This window comes from Cimex lectularius, unplaced genomic scaffold (assembly GCF_000648675.2).
Source record: "Cimex lectularius strain Harlan isolate CLEC.00 unplaced genomic scaffold, Clec_2.1 scaffold125, whole genome shotgun sequence".
NCBI classification, from domain to species: Eukaryota; Metazoa; Arthropoda; class Insecta; order Hemiptera; family Cimicidae; genus Cimex; species Cimex lectularius.
The window spans coordinates 402,273-428,583 of NW_019392662.1; the positions used below are offsets into that span (position 1 = coordinate 402,273).

Below are 26,311 nucleotides of genomic sequence, written 5' to 3' on the forward strand. Positions count from 1 at the left end.
TTTAAAACACTTTCTAATACTTCATAACTCATTTAAGTAATACAATATTGTTTAAATTTGAAAATATTTAAATCTTTTGTATGCTTTTGGAAAAAGAATTGTCTGGTATACAGACCGCAACTTTAAAAACGAGATAGCGTACCTTGTTAAGTAGGTTAATGCTATTCGACAAATCTGAGCTTTCTCGAGCTTTTTATCGAACAGGAAATTCAAAAGTTCAGCTTGAAACGCACCCAAAACCAAAAAAAAAACAAACCCAAAAACCCTCTAAAAACTCACAATTTCATAAATCCGATCTGTCCCTCGGAACGGTTCCCGCGTTGGCTGCGGGTGAAAGCTGCACTGGGAGGCTCCGCCAGGAAGGAAACTCGTCGGAAAAGCGGAGAGGGAAATTAAAATCGAAACTTTGAGCTTTTAACTGATTCAGACTAAATTTAGGCCATTGTTTTCCTCTCGTCCTGCCTCGTCGGTCGTTCGCTATCGCCTTATCAGCTTTGCCTGACAGATTAGTCAGCTGTCCGCGATAACCAGCCAGGCCCGCCAACGTGACGGCCTGGAGCTCGACCCAGATTGTCTACCGTTTTAAACAAATTCCCCCCGTCACAAAGTTGGAGTTGACTTTTCAACAAATCAGGCGAAACTTTGTTTTTCACCGTTAAACAGGGAAAACTGGCCATTACAGTTTTATATTAAAAACAGAGGTTCTGATTTTCTATTAAAGTTCTATTTTGACTGGGCAAGAAGAAATAAAAACAATATTTTACCAGAAAACTATTTATGATTGTTGTAATGAACTTTTAAACTACAAAAAATTATTTTAAATTTTTACTGTAAATATTTAGACTGAAGTAATTGTAAGTCGTTTAAAATAAATTTTCACTATTCACTTTACAAGTAGGAAAAAATATTAAAGGCACGTTTTCCTTATCTAACTTTTGTTGTTCAACTCAATTGACCAACAAAAGTTCAAAGCGACTTGAATCAGAAGAAAAGTTAAGGGGGAGTTTTTATATCAATTAATGAGTTGAAAACTGTTTGTACTCACAAACTGTATGTCTATGATTCAGATAAATCCAGCAGCCTTATGGTCCCTTGAATATGAAGATTGCGGTCTCATGATGTCTGTTATGAGAGTTGTATATACATTTACTTCAATTTGGGTACCTATTATGGTGAATTTTAGGTCTCAAAAGTTTAAACAACCTTCTTTACTTGTTAGCTGGTAAGGTACTAATTAATTGGAGGTAGGGCCAACCTCAAACTTTCTAACAGGGTGGTTAAGCTGTACCAGGAACAGACAAGGAGGAGAGTCGAGACGACGCAACGCATCCTCTTTATTCCAAAAATTAACGCATCTATACATAATTGTTATTGCGCAGATTAACTGAGGGGGTGTACGTCGCTGTCCATCCCACATCCCTCTTCATCTATGGGTTCCTGCGTGACCCGAGGCGCCTGCCAAGTCCTGCCGCTCAATCCACCCCAGCTGGCTAGAGTGGTCTAGATTTATATAAAATTACTAATTAAAGATAAGGCTATAGTTGAATCCCCTCAAGGATCTCCGACAATTGACTGGCCAGGCGGTGTTATCTTTTAGCCTGGTCTTATTTAATACACCATTCAATTACATGCTTTACTGTTATAGTTCCCTAAAGCTTTCACAAAGAGGGGGCAATTCTCTAGTCATTAGATATCCATGAGTGAGCCTACAGTGCCCTATTCTTACACGAGACAAGAATTTTACAATATGTAATTTGCGGATTGTACAAATTACAAATTGTAATTGTACAACTATTTACATTGAGGGGAGAAAATAATCCTCCCTCTTAACTTTGTTTATGTTTTTTTTTACAGTTTACTCGGAAAGGAGGTCACAGATTTCCTCTTAAGACGCCTTATGGGATTGTAGGGATGGGTTCTATCGGACAGGGCTTGGGCAAGATTTGGATGGTGGGAGAGTTTTCTGTGAAACTTGGTAAATTTTTGGGGAATAAATTTTTGGATATAAGGAATTTGAAGGTCGTTGTGGAGGGTAGCATTTGAGACATAATAAGGATCATTTACAATGGATCTGAGGACTTTAGATTGAAAGGACTGGATATTGGATATTGGAATGTTTAGCGGTTCCCCACAGTTCTATTCCGTACGTCCAAATCGGTTTTAGTAGTGTTTTGTAAATTGTAAGTTTGTTTTTTGTCGATAGTTTAGACTATCGTCCTATAAGTCTGTGCAGTAGACCATACCGTCTGTTTAGGTTTTCTGTGAAACTTGGTAAATTTTTGGGGAATAAATTTTTGGATATAAGGAATTTGAAGGTCGTTGTGGAGGGTAGCATTTGAGACATAATAAGGAGCATTTACAATGGATCTGAGGACTTTAGATTGAAAGGATTGGAGACGTTGGATATTGGAAGGTTTAGCGGTTCCCCACAGTTCTATTCCGTACGTCCAAATCGGTTGGAAGCAACCGCAGGATCGGAATTGGAGGATAGTACAGCTGTATCATCGGCGAAGGATGCAAGTAGGGTGGTAGGTTTAGTGGGAATATCTGCAGTATAAAGGATGTAGAGGATTGGTCCGAGCACACTGCCCTGCGGTACTCCCGCAGCCAGAGATTGGAGTAATTTGGAGTAACGAAAGAACCGCTCTGTTAGATAAGAGCGGAAGATTAGGTAAAGAGTATTTGGAAGGACACGCTTTAATTTGAGTCCCCTGTGCCACACGCGGTCAAACGCTTGTGCCGTATCAAGGAAAGCTCTCATACAATATTCTTTGCGCTCGAGGGAGGAGGATATACGGTCAACAACGCGAAACACCTGCTGGACTGTGGAATTGTTTTATGTCTAAAGTTTATAATGAGATGCAAGTGGTTAAATAGAACAGCTCGCACAGCCGAGAAGGAAGGCGAAAAAAGAAAACAAGCCATAGGCGAAAGTCCATTGAAACAGAAAAACTTGTTATTATAATTATCTAGATAATGTACTCAAACGAAAGTGAACGATATTTGATCGAATTATTGAACGATAGAAGAAAAAGAAAACGAATAAGTTATTCCCAGTGATATTATTTAAACTGGAATTTTTCGAATATTTTCATCAAACCAAGACAAAAATATTAAATGATTAATACGAATTAAATTACACGGGAATTGGAAAAACAAGGAGGATTCTTTCCTAAAGGTCATTTTACAAAATTCTCTTCCTGTACAACCATATTTTAAACGACACATTTTTAACAGAGCGAATTGGTCAAGTTCTAACGTGATTTGCCTCCAATGATCTGAAAAGCAAGTTGGAATATTGCGATAGTTTCATATTAATTAATAATTAATTACAGGCTTGGGGCTACGTTTCTCTCCAGGGACGGAAGTGAAAACGGCATCAGTCCAGTTTGGAACAATTGCTGTTCTACATGATTTCTCCCAGACGTCCGGCGGGATTAATGATTTTATGAGAGAAAAGGTCAAGCGAAAAAACAGTCGTCTTCGTTACAATATTAAAATAAACGAAACAAGGCGAGTACAGGCGGACCAGGTTATTCTGAGACTCAAAGGCAATAAAAATAATTAAACAGCTTCTGTGTTGAAGTAGTAAAGCAGTAGAGTAATCAGTAATTAAGGAATGCAGGAAGGGCCAACAATACTTGCTTTATAAATAACGAAATTATAGTCGGAACATTTTTTAAAGAAGAAAATAAACAAAAACAACAAATGTATCTTAGCAGAATCTACTATATTTTAGTAACAATAACAAAGGTCAAACAATGGAATAACGTACGTATCGACCAAAATAAACAGGACGATATATTTTTTGGAAAAAACAGAACTGTACGATCAACGATCAAGCCAATAATTTCAAATTAATAAATCCAAAATGAAAAAAAATAAAAAACTAATAATTTAATATAATAAATGATCGAAATGTAAAACGAAGACATTAATTTATTAATCAGTATTTTTATTGCGTTAACATACTTTGACGGCTAAGTTATAAGTCAGCGATTTGATAGTCTTGATCATCGAGGTCCGCATATTTGTGCTTTGTGTGTGTGTGTGTGTGTGTGTGTGTGTGTGTGTGTGTGTGTGTGTGTGTGTGTGTGTGTGTGTGTGTGTGTGTGTGTGTGTGTGTGNGAGAGAGAGAGAGAGAGAGAGAGAGAGAGAGAGAGAGAGAGAGAGAGAGAGAGAGAGAGAGAAGAGAGAAAGAGAGAGTGTGTGTGTGTGAGAGAGAGGTGTAGTTACATAACCAGATTATTTAACTAGTTAAAATTTATGAAATTCTATTAAAGTTTATCATATATTTTTCGGCAGTAATATGAAGAATGACTTGAGAAAAGAATGCTTGGTATAGTCGTTAGAAAAAGAATAAAGCAATACATATTTCATGAATTCCACCGGAATATTGCTGAGGGTTGACGGTATAATACAATTGACTGAAAGTTGGTAACGTATCAAAATGAATAGACAATAGTATGCTTTTTTATAACCGACAGGATGCTTTTTTCAGAATTGTACATCGAGCTCAGACTTTTTCTATTCAGATGCAAACAGAACATGAAACTTCATGCTCTGAATGTTAATCTTGTTTTCAAAGGAATTAAAAGATATAGTACACAACAGATTTTGTTATTTTGTCTTTCCTCATCGATTAACAGGAATTACCGTTCCCCTGGGATGTACAAATAAGAGACGTCGTTAAATCATCCACCACCTCCGGAACGGAAGAATGACTGGCCGTTTTCCAATAACAGAAGTGCAATAGAGGCGTTAATCCGTAGGTCCCACTTGGCCAAAAGGGCGCAATTCCGAAATATTGCTTCGGAGAGGATAATCTGCGAAGCGATATTTCTTTAAAAATCACCCCACAGGATGATTAAGCTCCTCCTTTCGAAGTGCTCGCTTTCATCTTCATTCAATTATTCCGTTACAGCAGAGCGTTTCTTCAGGATCCGGTTCAGAGGAAAACTGGACGCACCTTTTACACCAGGAAAGAGAGCTCAAAAACTTAATCGGATTCAGTGATAATTTGGAACGGATTGGAAAAAAAAATTCAAATGCACTAGGAAGAAGAAAGAATAACTATTACGACAATTCATCATTAATCTGGTGGACCAAAGCTCAACAAAAAGCAGCTACTCAAACATTAGGCAGCATACAAAGACTAGCAAACGTATGTATCACAGGGGCAATGAGAACCCCTACAATTGCACTAGAAACTGCTAAACCTACCTCAACTGGAAATATTCATTCAGGGAGAGGCTAGGAAAAGCTCATTTAGGCACCGAAAACTATTCAATTGTTTCAACAATTGTTTGTTGAACAAAATCAGACACCCATTCTTTGAAATGGGGACTGACTATGTGATCTCGGAAACAATCTTCACATCCTACAATGTCTCAACGGAATATGAAGGAGAGGAAGAACACAGGATTGCATCAGACACAATGATACGGTATACAGATGGCTCCAAAACAAACGAAGGAACCTTATCAGGCATTTTCTGTACAAGTCCAAAATATGAGCAATCAAACTCATTAGGGAAGTACACTTCGGTCTTTCAAGCAGAAATACATGCCATCAATGCTTGTGCCCTGGAAAATCTTAAAAGAGACTGATAAAAAAATCCTCATAAGATCTGCTAGCCAAGCAACCATTAAAGCATTAGCATGTAAAAGAATTACATCAAAATTAGTCAGTGAATGCATCCAAAATCTCCAAAACCTGGAGAAACACAAACCTGATGATATATTGGGGGCCAGGACACAGGGGAATTTTGGGTAACGAGAAAGCAAACAGCCTGGCCAAAGGAGGCTCCGCAAGATCATCCATAGGCCCCGAACCTCTTCTTGGGATAACAAAAACAAATATAGAATCCTCCATCGCAGAATGGATCCAAACAAAACAAAAGGAGAAGTGGATAAACTCTAGCAGTGCTAGATATAGTAAACTTATGATGAAAAAACCCTCACCAAGACTGGCAAAAGCACTGCTGCAATTGGAGAGGGCCAAACTCAGAGGAGTGGTAGGACTACTAACCGGTCACTGGCATCTGAGAAAACATCTACACAACATGGGCATATACAACGAAGATCCCATCTGCAGATTATGTAATGAAGAGGAGGAAACAGCCATTCATATCATCTTCGAATGCGAAGCAACAGCTCAATGGATATTCAACCTAACACACGAACAAAATCTTAGGGAATGGAATTGTAGCAGTGACAGTCAATGACCTGATACTTCTAAGTAGAAGCATAGAGTTTATTGCACTGAACTAAGTTACTAGGAAGGTACAATAAGCCAGAAGGCTGCAGTGCCTGGGGAGTGCAAATCCTGCTTCCTGGTATCCATATGAAAGGTATACCATACCATACCAAGACAATTCAAAGGTAAATAAATATAATTTAAGGCGATATAAAAAATCATTTTATAAACTCTAAAAAAGTAAAAATGCCAAATACTAAATAAATAATATAATACTATCTTTTTTTAGTCTTTAAGCATACAATGTGCCAAAGTTATTTTTTTATTATTAATTGAAGTTATACAGCAATGATGGTCAGGTGAACTAAACTGTTTTGCATAGACGATTTCCTTAATTGACTGGCTGATTGATTGATTTTGTATATATCGGGTTGTCCGGAAAATAATGCAGGATTTTAAGTTTTCATTAAAAAAAATCTATATAAAATATTCTGTTTACGTTTACAGGATTACTCATNATTATTTTGATTAAAGAACATTGCTTTAAAGTAACTAGTTTCTTTTTTTTTGTTTAATACCAAAATCCTGCATTATTTTCCGGACAACCCAATAAAACCTTAATTAATTCTTTTATTCAGTTGTAGGTCACCATGGAAGCTTAAACTAAGTTTATCCCAAGTTGAACTTCAAATCGCCACGTACAACGCTATTTCAAAGTTAATGAACCTCCAAGTAAACACGCTTAGCGTAAATAATTGCAATGTTCAAAATGCAAAGATGTCATTCGTTAAGTTTTTTATATCGACGCAGCGATGGTGGTGAAAATTAAAGTTTAACCGGAAAACAAAGAAAATTTACAACACTTAAAAGTAATTAATTATAATTAATATATTATTTGTTCTACGAATCGTGTTATTGAGTAATGCTATTATTGTACCGTTGTCTAATGTATTGGAATGATAAATGGAATCACGAACGGTCGGTAATTAGTGTGGAATTAATTATCTTTAACGCCAATTATGTAAGCTCGATTATCTATAATAATCGTTGTGACGAGAGGGACAACAAATTCGGTTTAGTTTCCAACGAGGCTTTGTCTTCCACTCGTTTGTACGTTAATTCCGTGGTCTGTTTAAATGGGCAACCGATACCCTTGGCGTGGTTTTGTTCCATTTTTCCGTTTCAGTTACTCGGAAATAAGAAATGAAAGCTGCTTTTCCGGCAGAAATAGCGCCGGGCTCATTATTGGCCTCAAGGATTTCGATTTAATTGGACCCACGAACAAATAACGGAAATTGGTAAAAGATGATTGTAAAGAAGTCGTTTAACAAGAGTGTATGGGTGTGAGAGAAAGAGGGATGGCCATAAGGAGGTAGAGGCAGCTAGTTAGGAAAATAAAGAAACAGGGAAGGAGAGAGAGAGAGAGAGAGAGAGAGAGAGAGAGAGAGAGAAAGTTGTGAGATTGAAAGAATGCGACGTCTGTTTACTTGTACAACATTCGGACAAAGGCAAAGCTTCAAAAAAGAAAAAATTAACGTAAAAATCGAACAAACACATAAAAAAGAGACAATATACATGGTGAACAACCAAAGAAAAAAATACGTTAAATTTTTCTTTTTTTATTAAGTTAAAGTTGGGTTTTATAACTTCTTCTTATTGTTTTTTCCTTTTGTATGTTTAGTGTTGACATTGTAACAATCGAACAAACACACAAAAAAGAGACAAATTGAACAACCAAAGAAAAAAATACGTTAAATTTTGCTTTTTTTCTTAAGTTAAAGTTGGGTTTTACAACTTCTTATTATTGTTTTTTCCTTTTGTCTATGTTTAGTGTTGGCATTTTGACAATCGAACAAACACATAAAAAAGAGTCAATACAATAGTGAACAACCTAAGAAAATACCTTAATTTTTTCTTTTTTTGGGGCTTTTTTTATTAAGTTAAAGTTAGGTTTTACAACTTCTTATTATTGTTTTTTTTTTCGTTTTATCTATGTTTAGTGTGTAGAGATTAGTGATCGTTAATCGATAGTTATTCAAATATCGTGAGATGCGGTCTCACGATATCTGAACATCTATGTTTAGTGTTGAAATTTTGTCCATTTTTTCTAGTTTGGTTGTTCGCTATGTTTATTGTCTCTGTTTTATGTGTTTTGTTTCATTTTTCTTTCTTTTTGTGCTTTTTTCTTAAGTGGTTAAATAAATTTTGCTCAAGACAAAAAGTTGAATTACTAGATTAACCCGATTTTCACATCGTCACCACTTTTTTTCCTATTTAGCATAAAATTTCTGCCTATTGGTTCGATGTAATTAAAGAAAGAATTTGCTAGAACGCTAGAAAGCTTATTAAACGAAGTTGTTTTGCCATTTGCCAAGCTCGACCGTTAATTTTTCACAAATTTAGCAGTTTTTGAAGGATTTAGTGTTGTTTTTTTTAACCAAAAATTAAATTGAATTCACTAGTTTCCGTGGTCCGTTTGACCAATTAAATCTTTCAATTAATTAAGGTTTTTAGTTGAGATAAAAAAGTCAGTGTCACGAGCGGGATTTGAACCCACGGACCTTCGGCTACATACGCCGCTACTCTACCACTTAGCTATCGTGAATACTTGTGTCATGTGACTTCTCACGATAGCTTTAATCTAATCTAAAAACCTTAATTAATTAAATTGAATGTTCTATAGTGTCTTTTCAAAATTTAACGCTCTTTTCAAAGATTTATTTTTGGATTTCCCCAACAATGAATTGTGCAAGAGCAAGAGGTACAAGTAGATTATGACGACTATCGTAGTAATTAAAAAAAAGTGGAACGTCTGCCAAAGGGTTGAAAATCGGACTTGGTTCGTACGAACTTTTTGTTGTATTTGAGGTGTTTCTACACCAGATGCTTCTGCACTTGACCGATTTTGTGTACGAGTAGTGAATCACCATGTATACTATACACCACACTAAACGATTGATCTAAGAGTGGTCAACATTGACCAAATCACTGCTAGTCACTCTCTCTCCCTCTCTTTTGTCTCATACAGGAATGAATTACACGTTACATCCTCAAATAATTTAATTGATGACTCAAATGATTTAATTCTTTTTGTGCCAATCTCAAATTTTTAATTTTCACAGATTGAGTAATTCTATCTGGAGTCGATTCTTTCGCCAGGCTCATATTTTCATTCATGTTAGTAAATGTTTACGTTTTATTACTAGATAATGAGTTATCCTGAAAATCTAGGGCACCAGTAAGAATAGACGGACCCAGCGTTGTTGCTAATCCTCTGAAGCGTTCAAACATGGAAATGAGGCGGACCAGAAAATATCATTCCAATTTCCATCATATGTTAACCTAGGTTGTAAAATACTGCTGATGAAAATTTTACAAGAGTTGAAACCTATTTTACTAAAATCGGTTCTAATGTTGCCCTCTCCTCCCAAATCAACATTGTTTTCCTTTTAACCGGAAGGAATACCAAGCGGAACGTTCAAGCGTTTTACATTTGCACCAGAATTGAACAAGAACTGTATCGAAATTCTTGTTTTCCCTACTTTTTTTTTTTGACTAGGCCTTCCGACATCTAGGTAATTTCAGCCCCCAACTAAGTCTATATTCTATTTACCCTTTCAAACAGTACATTCATACAAATAAATACATTCATACACATAAATACATCCATACAGTACACTCATTCCGTTTTGTCGGTGGAGTACTTGATATTCCTCCACCGACCCTATACTAAACTAATCTAGATTGGGGTGGACGGAGTACTTTTATAAATGTTCCGCCATCGACCCGGAACACACACTCATACGCTCTCAACATTCGAGGGGCGATGATGACATTATATTTCACCCTAACCCCTCGCCATGCACACTTATAAATACATGCACTCAGACACACAGCACATAAGACATATTATATTCAACAAAAACCCCAATTTCCCCTAAAAAGCGGAACAGGGGACTCTGAAACTCGCTATTGTATTCGAGACTCTTCTTAAGTCCGGCGGCATGCCTACACGCTCCCTGTAGTGAGCCAAGGCATGACATGTTTCCAGTATGTGGGACACATCGAGCAACCTTTCTCTGCATAAGGGGCACCTGCGCGGGCTTTTGCATATTCTTCATACATTTCGTGCCCTGGTTTGTTTTATTGATTACAAAAATGGACATTGGGAAACTATAGTGGAAAGAAAACCCACAAAAAAACAAAACAAATGTTATTCATTTTACTCACGCCACTTTCTTAAGAAATGAGGCAGATTATGCTCAGGTCTCGTTCACAATTAGAAAGCAACAACAAAAGAATTTTCTTAAAAAAAGATAAATAGATTGGTTTTATATTTTCAATTACGAATAATAACTTGTTTAAAAAAAATCATTTTTCAAGTCTTCTGGTGTTGTAAAATTGTAAAATCTGTTAAAATGGAAAAGTTTTTAGGGATACACAGGACAATTGACATATTGTAAATTGCAGGATGTTGTTACTAACAAAGATTTAATTCATAAAAATATAGATTCAACTATGCATATTATAAAAAAACACAAAAACAAGAAGAAATAACTGGCTAATGATATCAGTAAATTCTTTTTAATTAGTTAATTGAATTTAAAGTAATGTTTATTTTTAATAAATTAATCTTTCTTTAAAAATATTAAATTTTGTTATATTAAAAACGAGTTCGCATTTGAATTTTTTTTCTTTAAATTTATGTTAAGAGGAATTTTTAGGGCGAAGGGACGTAATACCAAGTTGATCCTGGACATAGAAACCACAAAGTAAAAGAAATTTTTAAATTAAAATTTTAACATTTGCTTGCTGTATCTTATACAGCATTGTTTGAACAAATTAATTAGTTAATTAACAAAACATTTAGTTAATTAACAATTAGTTAATTAACAAAATAGGAACTAGAATGCGAGAATTTCATTAGAAGTTGTAAAGCAAATTAAAATAGTTTTTAAACTCTCCGCGTTCATGAGTCAACCAAAATGACAAATGGTTTGCTCAATTAGTCAATTTTTATGTTACATTTAAATAAAAAAATTCATTTTTACTCAATAATTTATATTTCTTAATCCAATATATCATTTTTGTGTCAACTTCATTCATAATTGAACTCAAGTTTTCCTTTTATTCAGATCTTATTATTCGTATTTTCTCAGGAGGCTTTTGACCAGCGAAAGTGCATAAAATTTGTGTAATAAAATGATTAATTGTTTTTTAATGCAAAAAAAATGAATGATTCGTTGCTTGATGTTCAGACGTCGGTTAATGATTTTCTTGGGTTCGTGTTTAATGTGAGCGAATCTGTCATTCATTCTCAACATTCTTCACGCTTCACTCCAAGTTCACATCACACGTTCATTCTTCAACTTCCTGCCTTATTAGAGAAGACAACGCCTGACCTCTATTCAGCATGCTCGGCTTCCCACGTACAAGCCCATCCCGCCCATAAATTCTGAATGAAACGTTATGCAGAAGGAAGGAAGAAATGCTTTTCTCGACTTGATATGACGCTTCCTTCTAGATTCTTTAAGAAGACGTCGTCTCAGAACCGTGGATGTAAAAGTTAAACAAAAGCAGTGCGGGAAAATATGGGCTGAGAAGATTGAAGAGAGAGAGAGTGAGCGAGTGAGAGAGAGAGAGAGAGAGAGAGAGAGAGAGAGAGAGAGAGAGAGAGAGAGAGAGAGAGAGAGAGAGTGTGTATATAATTATGATCGTAGGCCAATTTGCTTAATTTTGATTGGATGCGATTCTGATGGTTGATAGAAGTATGTTAAACCATTCAATATTCTGATAACAACATTCTGTATTGGTGTGAACAAATTAGAGCAGAAATAACCTCAGAATCCCATAAGTTTCGTTACGAAACTAAAATTTTACTTCGCGAAGTATAAAGTATTATTTCCCTGAGGGTTTTTACTTTAATTGTATTAAATGGATCCTGAAGAGGTCATTGTACAAAGTTGATAAGCAAGGATGAACGTCTGAACAGACTAGGAAACAATGCATTCTCCAAGAAGTCATTTTCAGGAATCACACTCTATGCACATATACATTATACTAGTGTTGGTCGTTTTTCGATCATTTTAACCCTGACTTATTTTCCCTGTTTTGGTGTGCCAGAGGACTCACCACTGAAACCGAGAATATGTAATGCGTCTGAAAGACCAAAACATGAAGGATAGTAGGACTAAAATGACCCAGCAAACCTCAAGACAAAATCTCACAATTGATTATAAATATGATGATGGTTATATCTGGGTTGGTTATCCCTATCTCAGGCTCTGGACCTATGAACTGGTCTTGCAGATCCTCCTCCGGCCATTTTATCTTCTTGTTCTGCACCCAAAATTCCTTTGAGCCTGACACCCTGTTAGGTTATTATGTTTTATGAGGTTTTGGGTAAATTCACAAGGTTGATGTGATATTTTTACGTACTTCTTTTGTCTGTATAACCTCTTTTAAGATTTTCAATGACTCAAGCGTTAATAACATGTATTTCAGTTTGACAGAAGTGTTTTTACCCCAAAACCCTAGTGAGCTTGATTGCTCGTATATTGTTGACTTGGATCCATTCACTGGTTTTATATCTGTATACCATTTGATTATCTCCTGTTTGTTTTCTCTTTATAGTCTGTTAAAGTTTTGTATATTGTTGTAAAAGATGTTTCCGGAGTCGTACAGCCATTCCCCTACAACATATTAGAGTATTCGATATATTATATTGTGGTTACCTGTAAAACTCTTCCTACAATCTTCTGGCAAGTTTGGGTAGTATATGATTTTCAGAAACATGTTCCACTATTGACAAAAAATATTTATTTTTTCCATGTGAAAACCACGGTACTAGGTTAGACCTGTGTTTGTTGACGTGCACTTAATGGCCACCAATTTTAGTATAGATTTAATCTCTGTAGCCTCCGCACACAATCTTCCTATTCAGAAGGTAGTACGATGAATGAAAAACGCTACTTTCTATCGTGGGAGTAATAAATAATGTAAAAAAAAAACGGTTTAGAAGGATCGGAACATTCAGTTGAAAAAAATATTAAAAATTAATTGAAACAATACTCGCCTCGGAAGTCCCATATGGACATATACCATATGTCCGAGGAAAAATTAAGCTTATTTTTTTGTTGTTTATTGTTAAAAATGTCTGTTATATCGTTTAGCGTAGTCGAACATGGGCCCGATGTTGTGCCTCCTGGGTGCGTTTTGGCCTATCATCTCCTGGAGCCTGACACAGAATTTGAGCTTGGCCACCTCGTATTTGCCGCCGATGAAGACGCCGTTGATGAAGAGCAAGGGGACCGTTTTGTAGCCTGTGAGATAGACGAGGTTCTCCGATCTTCGGGAGGCGTCCATCGTCTGTATCGACACATGGGGATCGGTATATTTACAAAATCGACCTTCGGGCTTTCTACGCTGACATTAGTCAAAATTGGACAACGCGTAGGAACTAAAACAGGCAGCACCAATAGGAAGAAAACAAAACTCTCATATTACATAAAAACTCACGTGTCAAAACTTTTTAATAGTAATACTTTTTATTTGCATAAGAGTGTTTAAAATTGAATAGTCTTCTTTGTTTCAGTTAAAACGCTGTATGTTTAACTTAAATTGATTTTTTCTTTCTTATAGAGTCATTGATCATTTTTTCTACTATATGCCTTTTTATTTTCCATAATGGATGACCTTTAATGTGTTGTGTTATACACTACACCTTTTTATTTTACAAACTACCCATTATGAAATAGACCCAAATATAACACATTTATTTATATATACTTTCCTAAAGGTAGATTGGGGATGAGGCCATGAAGACAGAAACAACATTTATTTTCTTGTCGAGCTTTCGGCAGAATATATATTTTTTTCGAAGTCCTGATGAAGGCGATATATTCTGCCGAAAGCTCGACAAGAAAATAAATGTTGTTTCTGTCTTCATGGCCTCATCCCCAATCTACCTTTAGGAAAGTATATTTAAACTGAGAAGGCTGATCAAACACCAAAGAAAACATTTATTTATGTATAACTAATGATTGGGAAAAAAGTAATCCAAGTTAGTATAAACTCTAAACTTCAAACAATATTTAGTGCCAGTTGAGGGAAAGGTACACCAGAAAAACAAAAATGTACCCTTTCTCTCAAAGCAATAATTAAGGAAGATCGGCTTTTATAGGCCATTGCCCAGTATCAAAAATGGGAAAAGCTAGCATCTGCCATGTCATGAAACAGCAGAGCCATCACAACACGTCTTATGCAACTTCAAAGCATTAGCCCCGAAACGTACAGCCTCTTCGGAACGGCGATACATTACATCTACGGAAATAGCGAAGAATGATCCCTTTCGACTAAAGTCACCAGAGACCCTGGAAAAAAGTCATGGCTTCCTTAATCGTCCAATTGACCTGTGAAGTGTTGTATGGCATCTATGCAATGGCCCTCATCAGAGAATACAATTCATGAAACGTAAGTTGCAGGTATTTAGACGAATATGTATGTAACAATAAATTACTTGATTACACTATAATCAATTAGTCAGCTACATATTGATGCAAAAAACATTTGAATGGTCAGACACTTTCTTCTATTTATTTGTATGCTTTGCATATTTTGTTGTTACTCCACTGAGCTTTGTTTTGTTCTATAATTGTATTTTATTCACTACATATGTTATTAAACACTTTTGATCAATTAAGTTTTCAGAGAGAAGCATTCCGACAGTCTGAGGTCCAGCACAAAGTGAAGTATAGATCATTGACTACATTGCTCGACTCTTGCTACAAAACGTCAGGAAATGAACGATGTGGTTGAATTTGTGCAATGTTTTAAAGCTTTCGGTCAAATAGTTAATAGTGATGGTGATCGCATTAGAATGTTAATATTTCGTTTTGTGTAGTATGCATACAAATAAAACATTTTAAGATATGTTTTTGGCTTTCTAATGAAAATGCTCGGGCTAGACCTATCTTAGCAGATGGGCAGCGCTTGCTGCAAGAAAAAAGAACCCGATATCGTCGATCGTATCATCAGAACTTACGACGTGGTCATCTTTACCAGTATGGCCCATTGCCCGGATTGTGAAGAGGTGAAAACCGAGCTGAATAGGATCGGAGCGGATTACACGGTCGTTCTTGTAGACGATTTCTATCAATGCGCGTATTTTGTCCAACTACTCCGATGGAAGACGGGTTTCATGAGCTTGCCTATGATATTCATCGGTGGCAAGTTCGTAGGAGGCAGCGCGAAGATCCTCGAGCTGGCGCTCGACGGCAGGCTACCCAAGATGGTCAGCGGTTCAGAACAAGGTAGATGTTGCTGAAATACGACGTTTAGGAAATATCGATTCTCATTTTTGTAAATGAGGTTGTAAATGAATAACCCTATTGAAAGCTGATATAAATTACCAAATAATAGAATAAGAAAGAAGATTTACTTTAAAAAAGGGAAGGCAACACAATCTCAAATTAAGGAGAAACCCACAAGTAGTAGATGAAGGTGGGGTGAGTATGGGTATGTGGATATGATCTTACAAACTGTACACAAGTATTTAGAAAATATAAAAAACGAATATTGATTCACATGTGTTTTATTATACCGATAAACATCTTGGTATTGCACATGCATGCTTCTTATGAGGTGAGGACAGAAGCCCAGAAGAGATTGGTTTGCCAATGGTCTTTATTGGGAAAGAGACTAATCGCAGTTATCCATGATTGCTAATTGTTATGGGAGCTTGTTGCTGTAAAAGGAAAACGATGTTGGAGGACATCATTACCAGACACCGGTGCGTGTTGTTCACGTCTAAGAATTCCCACATAGGCCACGACGTCAGAGTGATGCTGGACGATGCCGAAGTGACATACTCTTTAATCGAACTGGACTTTAGCAACCATAATGACCCATTAGTGAAGCAGGTTTTAAAGAAAACTGGTCGCCTTTCTGTTCCGTTCATGTTCATCGGAGGCAAATTCATAGCCTGCGGGGATGAACTCTTTGCTTTGGCGTTGTCCGGCCGACTTGGACGGATGGCCGGCGGGCATTTTTTCATCGTCGACCGGGACGAACACGATCCGCCGGACTGCTGCTTACCACCGGTGAACAAGTGTCATAAAGTGTGCTACGATCATCCGCCGGAAGACGACGATCTGGACGAAGTAGAAGGAGAAGGAGAAGAAGAAGAAGAAGAAGACTACGATGACAGTGCGCCTTTTCTATAAAGAATTCGCGGTTTCTTCCGAGCGAATGTTAATTTACACTTTTTATTCTCTGAACACATCCAACAATAAAAAAACTTGTTGTTTTTATTTAAGAATACAATTTTCTGTTTGATTCGTCGGGAAAGCAATCATATGATTACATTTAGTAATTGTTTAAACGTTAAAAAATTATTTCCAAATAAGGTGTAATTTATAGCTCGGCCTCCTAGACGTACCAAGTCTGATATTGAAATGTAAAGAATTATTAGACAATTTCCGAAATTCGGGAATAGTAAAGATGAACCTGTTCAGCGATGGGGTGTTGCCCGTGCTCCAGGTTATCGAAGGTATGTTGCCCTTGTTGCAATCGTCAGGTAGTGAGTAACAATCTTCTTAAAGCCATCATCAATTCTTACCCGATAGTCGTCTTTTCCGACTCGTTATGCGAAAGGTGCTATCGTACGAAACAGATCCTGGACGAAGTCGGCGCAGATTACGCTTTAGTCGAATTGGACCTGTGCGAAAACGGTTGGTTTCTGGGGCAGGAACTGCAGAGGAGAACAGGCATACCGACCCTGCCGATAGTTTACATTCGCGGCACTTTGGTCGGAGGTGCCGCGGACATGTACACTTACAAGTACACGGGCAAGTTGATCAAGATGATCGAGACTCACCACAAGTCTCGCGACAGGGAGCGTTTCTTTTTGCCTAACTGCAGCACAGCTCCGAAACCGCCTAGATGCTACGAAATCCCGGGAAAGACAAAGTTTTCAATACCTAAGGGGATGCCCTTTCACTACAATTTGCACTACAACAGTATTCCGAAACGATTAAATAAAATGTTACGCCAGTAAATGTTTAAACTTTCCAACACATGTTCGTTTTGTTGTTTATACAGCACTGTTGAAAATATATCAAATTTGTGTCTGTAATTCTATTAAGAAAGAGAATTAGAAATGTGCAAACTAAAGACATGCTTTTGTATTAATTATCCAAAAGTTGTATTTTAAGTGATTTACTAAATTTGAATGTATTCATGTTATTGAGTAGAGTATTTACTTCGAAAAAGTCTCGCCTCCAATGTTCATCATCAGCAAGAAGCTACCGACTTCCATTCAAGTCAGATACTTAAGAGTGTACCTAAACAGCAGAATGAATTGAAATCTCCATACAAGACTTAAGAGACAATAAATTAACAGAATACTACGACAATATTAGGACCGAAATTTGTTTTAACCGTCTTAACTTACCTAATTCTATACAAGGTGTCCCGTGAACAGACGTCATTACTTAAGGAGGTTATCCTACATAACAAATTGAAGTAAAAAGTCCCCAATGTTCAAGTATGTTTCTTAATTGCATTGGGGATATTTCACATTTCAAGTTGTTTCAACCGTTCATAACTATTTTATAAAGTCCATGGTATCTCGTTAATCTTACTGTAAATTTGATTACACCGATGGAAAGAGCAATAAACTCCTTATGTGATTCACTTATTTTGTTATTGCAACCTTAAGCAAACACGAATCCTTTTAGAATAGACTTTTGGAAATTATATATCTACGTTTACAGCTCATTAGTAGGTGCAACATTTATTTAATCACCATACCTTTCAGTATTTACAGAACTAAGAAACTCTTTTTAAACTTTAAACAAAATTTTTGGAAACTTATAAAAATTTATCTTCTCATTGATTTCATTTGCTCAAGGTTACAATAACAATTTTTTCCATTGTTCTAATCAATTTTTAGTAGGGGTTCGGATTTTTGAGATAAGGCGGACATTATGGAATAAAGGAGGGAAAGTTCAAAAGGTGGGGTTGAGATGGAAATTACTGTCCGAATGGATCGAAGTCACGATAGCTCAAGTGATAGAGCAGCGGCGTATTTGGTAAGGTCGTGAGTTCGAATCCCGCTCGTGACACTCACTTTTTTATCTCAGCCAAAGCCTTAATTGAAAAAGAATTTATTTGGTCAATCGGACCACGAAACCTAATAGATTATGGAATAAAGTACCAAAAGTTTGAAGAAACCTAAAAAGTGAAATATCTCGAAAACAATTGAGATCAGACTTTGGACAATGGGGATTTTTTAGCCCATTTTGACTTGTAAGATAACCTCTTGAAGTATTGACGACTGTTCAGGGGACGTCCTTTAAAAAAAGGTATCTGCAACTTTGGACAAACGGAGTGGAACTGGTTCCATCCAATACTTCTATTAGATCCCGCAGTCGTGGGTTCGATCCTCACCGTCGCTTCTGGACTTTTTCTGTCGCCTAAGGGGACCGGTGGCCGCAATTGAAAGAAATTGACACGGCACTCATTATTGAAAGGAGCGGGATCAGATCTCGGCGACCCTGAATATGGTCCCAACCCCCTTCAAAAATGAGTTCACACTTGTGTTGCGAGCCCCCAAAAAATGGAGCCAGGGGGTAAAGTACAACAAGCTGTACAGCTGCAGTGCTCAGGAGGGAACTTATCCATTGGAAAAAAAAATACTTCTACCTCACTATTCAAATTACCTCAACAATTGATCCGATCCCTCTACCAAAATTTTCACACCAAGCTCTCGATCCATCCTAACCATAAAGCCAAGTTCTCTGTCCACTTTGCCATCCCAACAACATTTTTCTCAATGATGGCTAATACAAACCTGCTTATCGTTCTATCAACATTTTTAACGGTGGTAACACTGTAAAGTAATATTACGTCTCCTGTACCAAGGCGAAAAAAGCTAAAGAATCTAGAATCACCTTGCAGATACCACCACAGGTAACACGGAAAAGCACAAATTGTCACGGCTCTGTTTTGCGTGATGTTATACTGATCCTTTCAGGAGGTACACTTTCCTGAACAACAGTATGTTCAGTTACTTGCCCTGTTCGGATAGTTTTGTAAACACAGTCCTATAACATTGAAACATTGTTTAAATTATACAAATACATGTAGGATGTGAAAAAAAGGTTGCGATGTTTATAAATCCCAGGCTCTGAAGATGATCTCAATAAAGATCGAAAGGTTGGCATGATAAAGAAAATGTTTTTCTAAAACCCACGTCACACCAGACCGCATCTCACGATCACCAAATAATCATTAACTAACGTCACTAAACAACACACATAAACATTATTTTTGGAAATATCGTATATGTTTTATAGTTTAATATGTAGTTTAAATAAGCAAAATGATTTCTTTTGTAACAAATGTTTTTTTTTTCGAATGATGTGTTACCCTTTTGGCAAAAAACGTTTTAGTTCTTAATAGGGTTTCTTGTGAGAGATGTTGAAATACTTAACGAGATGTAAAGATCGAAGCGACAGCGTCCAGGAATTTTACTGCCGGAAAATTGGTAGAATAAGAAAAGTTAATTTTATCGAAAACGGAGAAGAAATAAAGAGATCCGAACTGGTTGAACCAAGAATAAAAGGAAACAAATATGTATTTGTGTTTGAAAGTTGTCGTTTGGTGACGTGTAGCCTTGTTACGTTACTAAGCAGGATAAAATGAACAATTTTGCCAGTTGTTCACAAAATGAAAACTGTATCTTTGTTTCTGTTTTGTTTTTATTCAAAATGCAGTTCCGTAGTAATTGCGACTACAGCAAGGGGGAGGTCGTCGATGGTGGCGATCGTGACACGGCGGCTTACCACCAGTCATGTGCTGCAATATTCCCAATATTCTGAGCTTAGAGAGATCGCAGGCCCCGCCGATGAACTTGTTATTGATGAAGATCTGAGGGATCGACTTGAGACCTGTTCTCTGTACGAGGAGGTTCGCAATTTCGTTCCCGTTCGGGCAGTTGTCCAAGCTGACGGTCAAGTACTCGACGTCAAGCTCGTCAAGTATCCTTTTAGCGTCCAAGCTGTACGGGCACGTCGACCGAGCGAACATGACGATTTTGTTGGTCGTCACTAGGTCCTCGACGATGTCTATCTTTCTCTCTTTGCAACAGGCGCATCCCATGGATATTACGCATTTTTATAGTTTATTGAAAGTGTAAGGAGGCGTGCTCGCCATTTTCACAGCCTCTCACACGGAAAGTTGTGTCGTTGATATGAAAAGTGTCGTGGAATGGAAATTGGTTCGATTGTGCCGCCGTTCATTTTATTCTGAAGCTGTCAGGTTTTTACTTATGAATTGTCAGTTTGCGGGTTAATATTATTAAACACATGTAAGTTGTATAAAAAATGAACAAATTTAAATAAAGATCAATTAGCATCAATGATTCAGCAGAACAGAAAGCGAAATAAATTGGAGGTCTATTGTGCTTTTTGTAGCAATTTATCATGGAATAAATCAATAGCAATAAAGGCCAGCACGTGTAATGAAAAACTGGTCATAATCCAACAAATTATGACCATAACTTTTCTCCATTCGGAAGGCAAAAATTGGGTTCTTTTGGCGCCATTATTCAACCAGCAGGCACTTAAATACAAGAGCAATTTCTTCTGAGATTGTTCAGGAAAGAATCTTTAATATTTTCAACAAAAGTGACACTCGGTTTAAGCATACAATATGGAGACCGATACATTGAAAACATTAAGATAATTGGACCCTCTGTAGAATTACACATTTCGATAACTCTCACATGTTAGTGATAAGATTAAACAAAAGAATTAAGCTGAACAGGATCACGTACAAGAAAAATTTTATTTGTCGGCACTGTTGAAACGAGTAAAAATAAAAAAAACTTCCACATTAGTATATATATATATATATATATATATATATCTTTTGGAGATTGTCCAGTCGATAATCTTCAGAGGTTTGGCTAAAGAAAAACTGATCTGATTTGCACAGCCAGGTTTATTTTTCATGGAGAACAAACCGAGAAGATCACCATTTAGCTTTCTTGGCTCGATTGTTGTTCATTTCTCCAAACTTGGTCAACCCAGAAGACTACGACTGTTGTCGCGAAAAAAAAACATGTGAAGGTTATTAAAAAACAATCATTCCCAAGACTTTTTAATACGATATGACCCCAATATAATATGTCTGCCCATGTGGTGGAACTCCACAGAAAAATGACAAAAAAGGTACCCAGTAGTAACAGTTTAGATAGAATGGCCTGAAGGATTTTGCCCTTTGATGATATACTTTGGCGACGATCCAGAATGGGGGGTCTATGCTGCAAGAGAGTCAAGCCTTTGGATGTCGATGTAATCACACGGCTATCTCGCAGTCACAAGGTGGTCATGTTTTCGAATACGAAGTGCCCTCTTTGCGATGACGCCAAGGAACTCTTGGATGCAGAAGGGATCGCGTACAACCTGATCGAACTGGATAATTGTCCCTACTTATCCAAAAAGCTGTTGGAGTTCACCAACTATAACGCCCTTCCACAGATATTCATAGGGGGAGAATTGATCGGAGGTCTCTGCGCCCTGAGGAAGTTGGTACGAAAACACGATCTGAAAATAAGGATTGCCAGAATAGAGACCTGTATCTCGCCGATATGTCTGCAATCGCCGAATAACCCATTCGTGAGGAAATGTAGAAGATATATTTTTAAATAAACTGTTAACTCACGCCCAATAAATAAAAACGCATTTTAACACATCTGATTAATATATGTCAACAGACTACGTTTATGGATAAATTTACACAAATAAACCTTTCAAATGTTTGGGCCCGATGCACACATGCAATTTTGCCAGCAGGTCCCGCTGCAGTGCCGCAGCTGTTCAATGCATACTAGCAACTACAGTACTTCAAGTACCATCTACCATGCCGATGTTTACCATAGAAAACGTCGCATTTTTGCCCGCCTTGTGTATAAAGAGTACAATTACAAACAAAACAGACCATCGTCAAGCCGATATTACTACTTTACCACTTCGATAGACTTAGCCATTTTTTTAAACTGGCATTCGTCCTCTTTTGAAAATAATAACCTTTAATTTATTTATATTAGCCGTCAGATTTCCAAGTCACAGTATTTCCTCGCATTTATATGAACCTACGGTTACCACGGTCCCCGTTAGGTGTCATTCCCGGTTCTGGAATGGTCTCGTCTTCCACTCTGCAGCGAATCAGTGCGTATACAAGCAGGGGCACTGCCCCACTGGCTTCAGACTCGTCAACCCGACGTGGTCTCAACATACCTCCAGACTCGTTTCTCCACCGAATTCTCCCTTATCACTAATGAAGTACCTATGAAGATGGCAAGGGTACTCTCAGCGTTAGCCTCGAACTCGCTTTCTCAACATAGCCGACTTGGCAACAGGCCAATTGCTGCACCAGAGTCCCTTCAACCGATGTAGAGTTAGCCGGCTCCGTCTCCGAACCTCAGCCAACTGCTCAATCTACCAACAGGCACACACATTCGGTCCCGGCCTCGATACATCGTCTCAACCCTACGCTTCCCAACAACACTGGCCCTTCTCAGGGCCACCAAAAAAATGCCAGTCACTAAAAATATTTCTTTAAAGAGAAGCGACGTTATCTGCAAGCAAGTCCACATCGTACGCGTACATAGAAGTTTAATAATAGAATTACCGCTCGCTATTTACAGTATAGTGTGTGGTGACTGGTGACCGTTAGTCGATGATTATTCAGAGATCGTGAGATGCGGTCAGGTGTGACGTAGTTTTAGAAAAACATTTTCTTTACCGTGCCAACGTTTCCATCTTTATTGAGATCATCTTCAGGGCCTGGGATTTACAAACATTGTAAACATTGTTTAAACTTAACAAATACATATAGGGAGTGGAAAAAGAGGTGAACAATTCACACACTTTTTTCCAAAATTAAAGATACCACACTAGTGACAAATAAATCTGACGTAATTTACAAAATCAATGGTTTAAACTATCCGACAACTTGCATCGGTATTACATCCCAATATCTGGATAAGAGAGTAAAGCAACATAGCTATGATTGCAAAAAAACCAAGCAAAATCCTACAGCACTACTACCCTACCCACCATTTTGAACATAAATATAATTTCGACTTCAACAATTCAAAAATATTACACAAAGAGCAAAACAAACATAAACGTAACTTTTTAGAAATGGTTTACATCAACAGAGATAAATACAGCATCAATTACAGAACAGATACATGTAAACTCAGTCGCAGCTGTGCCAATATCATTAATCAAATTCAATGTCGATAACGTACATATATCATCATCACATCACACAAAACATAAAATATAACATATAAAACAATCATCACATTCCACACACCAAACGTTTCTACATAGTCTAATTTTTCAACAATTTAGCTTTCCTTTTCCTATTTATCCCCGTCTATATAATCCTAAAAGGATAATCTGGCTTACCAATGTTTTTCCCATCGTCGGCTCCTTTCACCTCAAAGAAGCCGACTCCTCATATAAAAAATGTCTTTCTATCCCGACTTCCTTCCCCACCCCTTCAAAATCCAACGTATATAAATATAAAACAGCAACATCTCACTGGCACTCTCAACACAACACACAAGAAGGGCACAATTACGCAGAAAACAAACACTTTGAGTGAGTAGAAATGCAGGCTCTGAAGATGATCTCAACAAAGATCGAAACGTGCCACAAAAAAAAAAGTTTTTCTAAAATCATTCAGAAATCGTGAGATGGGGTACGATTTCTATATAATTATCGATTAACGGTCACTAATTTCATAATTGTTTTTGTACTTTTCCGAAGAACACAATTTCCTTGTTTAGAGGCATCAGCTGCATCTTTGCCATTCTTTGGGAAATTGTTAGTACATGTTGCTTGTACTCTATTAACACAAATCACGATGTTTAGATTTTTTTATTGTTTGTGGTTCTTGTTTGTATTTCTAACTGGTAAATGAAAGTATTTTAATCAGTCCGTCAGGTTTTTGAGGGCTACCATCTTGTGTCTAAGTGGATGGTTTGAGTCAGCTTGATTATCTTGTATTTGTGCAGTGCAAACTGAAGTTAATTGTTTATTCGTGTAATAGTACTCGTAGTAAAATACGAGGAAAAATGTACTGTTATTGTGTTTGGTTTCTGCAGAGAATATGAAGTCTTTAAGAAAGGGGTTTAGGTCTGCAAAATGCTTAGGAATTTGGTTGAACTTGTAAATTTTGACATAAACAGATAGGAAAAAACCTTAACATCTTGAAACTGACGTTTCTTTGTCTGATAACAAACCATACTTTTCCCTGAACAAACATTATTTATCCATAATTGCTTTTCCATGCCTCCGAAAGCACTAGAGCTATGAATTCTTTCTAAGGATCGGCTAAATTTGGGCGAAATGTGATGTTGATAACACGTTAGTGAGATATTGAGGGATTCTCATAAATCGTGGATGTTTGGGCCTGCGTGACGTATCTCCTCCAGACCATTAAGCATCTATATGGATTTCTGAACGGGGTCGGATTATTGAAATTACCCTTTGCTGATGTTAAGAAAAATTTGTGGTTCGTACGGTTTTAAAGGATTTTTAAATAATCTCGTATTAAAATCAACACTTTTCATCAAGCTATCTTCATTTTAGACTTTCATAAATTTAACTAATTAATGACAGTAACAACTCAATTTTGGGTTAGTGCTGTAATTATAGAAATGGTCTAACCTGCGATGTGGAGAAATAGGGAAAAAATAAATAAAACAGTTCCTGACTGATTGACAGACAGCACACAGACCAAACCGCTGGATCTAAAGGGCTGAAATTTTGACAGTGTATTTTTATAATGACATTGATATCCGATAAGAAAGGATTTTTGAAATTCCATCCCTAAGGGGATCATACGGACAAATTTTGTCTACGTATAGACCGAAGTGAACGGAAGATGAGAAGAATTTGAGAACCCTTACCCTTACTAGCGCGGGTAAAAGCTAGTAGTAGGAACAACGAAATAAGAACTAACTCAACCCTTAACAATACAGGATTTCGCGCTCTCGAGGCGGTGCGGACCGAGGAAGAATCTGCCTTGAGCGACTCTCTGAGCGCTATTTGGGCCCTGCGAGACGGTTTCTCTCTGGACCCTCTCGTCGTGCTGTTGATGGAAAAATTCGCCGAGTTGAAGCGCCTCGGAAAAACGGTGGTTGTTGTCTGGATCCCCGGACACGTCGGAGGGTAATGAACGTGCGGACAATGCGGCAAAGGCCGGGACGTCCCCACCTCCAGACCGGACCATCGCGACCAGGCTCTGACGCCAAGCTAGCAGTAAAGAACATGCTAAAAGAAAGATGGCAGCGTCAGTGGGCTGCGTCGTCCGAGAGGCTTTTGCGCGTCAAGAGCACGATTCGTAGCTGCCCCCCCCGAGAACCTGAGCCGGAAACAAGGAATCGTCCTTACTAATTATAAATTAGCGATTATAAATAGGCCATACGCGGTTGACACACGGGCACCTGTTCTTGGGCCAAAGCCCGTGCAGAGAAATGTTGCTCGATTTTCCAACATACTGGAAACATGTCATGCCTTGGCTCCCTACAGGGAGCTTGTAGGCATGCCATCCAATCTGAAAATGGTTCTCGAGCACTGCAGCGTGTTTCTGGGTCCCCTGTTCCGCTTTTTAGGGGAAATTGTTTTTTTTGTTTTTTTTTAAATTGTATGTAATATGTCTTATGTGTTGTGTGTTTATATGTTTTGTCTAGTGCATGTATTTATTAGCGTGAATACTATAGGTCAGTATATTAAAGAATAGAAACAAAAACAGTTTTGGTGGTAGTTGACTCTTTGTAGTCTATTTTGTCGGTCTTCCCTCTCTGTTTGGTCTTCCTGACATGTTTCGACTTCACACCATCTCAACAGTGGGTCTATAACCTGAACGTACGCTCGACTTCATACACAGACCAAGAAAAACCCGTCTAAAAAAAATTACAAAAGAAAAGTTTTGTTATGCTCCGCATTACTGTGTAACGTTTAAATTTATAGTCTTTTAGGAAGTATCAATTTAGATTGACCTAAAACCAGGTCTAGTAGTAATTAAT

At 37.4% G+C, this 26,311-nt stretch overlaps 2 protein-coding genes across 6 annotated transcripts in view; one reads left to right on the top strand and one right to left on the bottom strand.

The window, feature by feature from the left end:
* LOC106668731 overlaps positions 1 to 26,311 on the bottom strand; it is a 67,294-nt gene that overhangs the window by 10,492 nt on the left and 30,491 nt on the right. The window contains exon 1 of one of the 4 annotated variants that reach the window (XM_014397720.2): positions 280 to 510. The exons of 2 other annotated variants lie outside the window; for them this stretch is intronic. The gene's annotated coding sequence lies outside the window, so the exon portion shown is untranslated. Of the gene's footprint in view, positions 1 to 279; positions 511 to 26,311 lie in introns of those variants that run through there. One more of the 4 variants, XM_014397721.2, reaches the window with a different exon arrangement.
* Positions 14,191 to 17,300, top strand: LOC106668732 (glutaredoxin-2, mitochondrial-like). 2 transcript variants are annotated; one of them, XM_014397722.2, is made up of 3 exons: positions 14,191 to 14,670; positions 14,901 to 16,747; positions 16,824 to 17,300. In XM_014397722.2, exons 2-3 carry the CDS (start codon positions 16,699 to 16,701, stop codon positions 17,252 to 17,254), a joined length of 480 nt encoding a protein of 159 aa, XP_014253208.1. In that variant the 5' UTR covers positions 14,191 to 14,670; positions 14,901 to 16,698; the 3' UTR covers positions 17,255 to 17,300. The 2 variants fall into 2 exon arrangements, with proteins under 2 accessions (XP_014253208.1, XP_024080687.1); XM_024224919.1 differs by having other exon boundaries at positions 14,198 to 14,670; positions 14,908 to 17,296.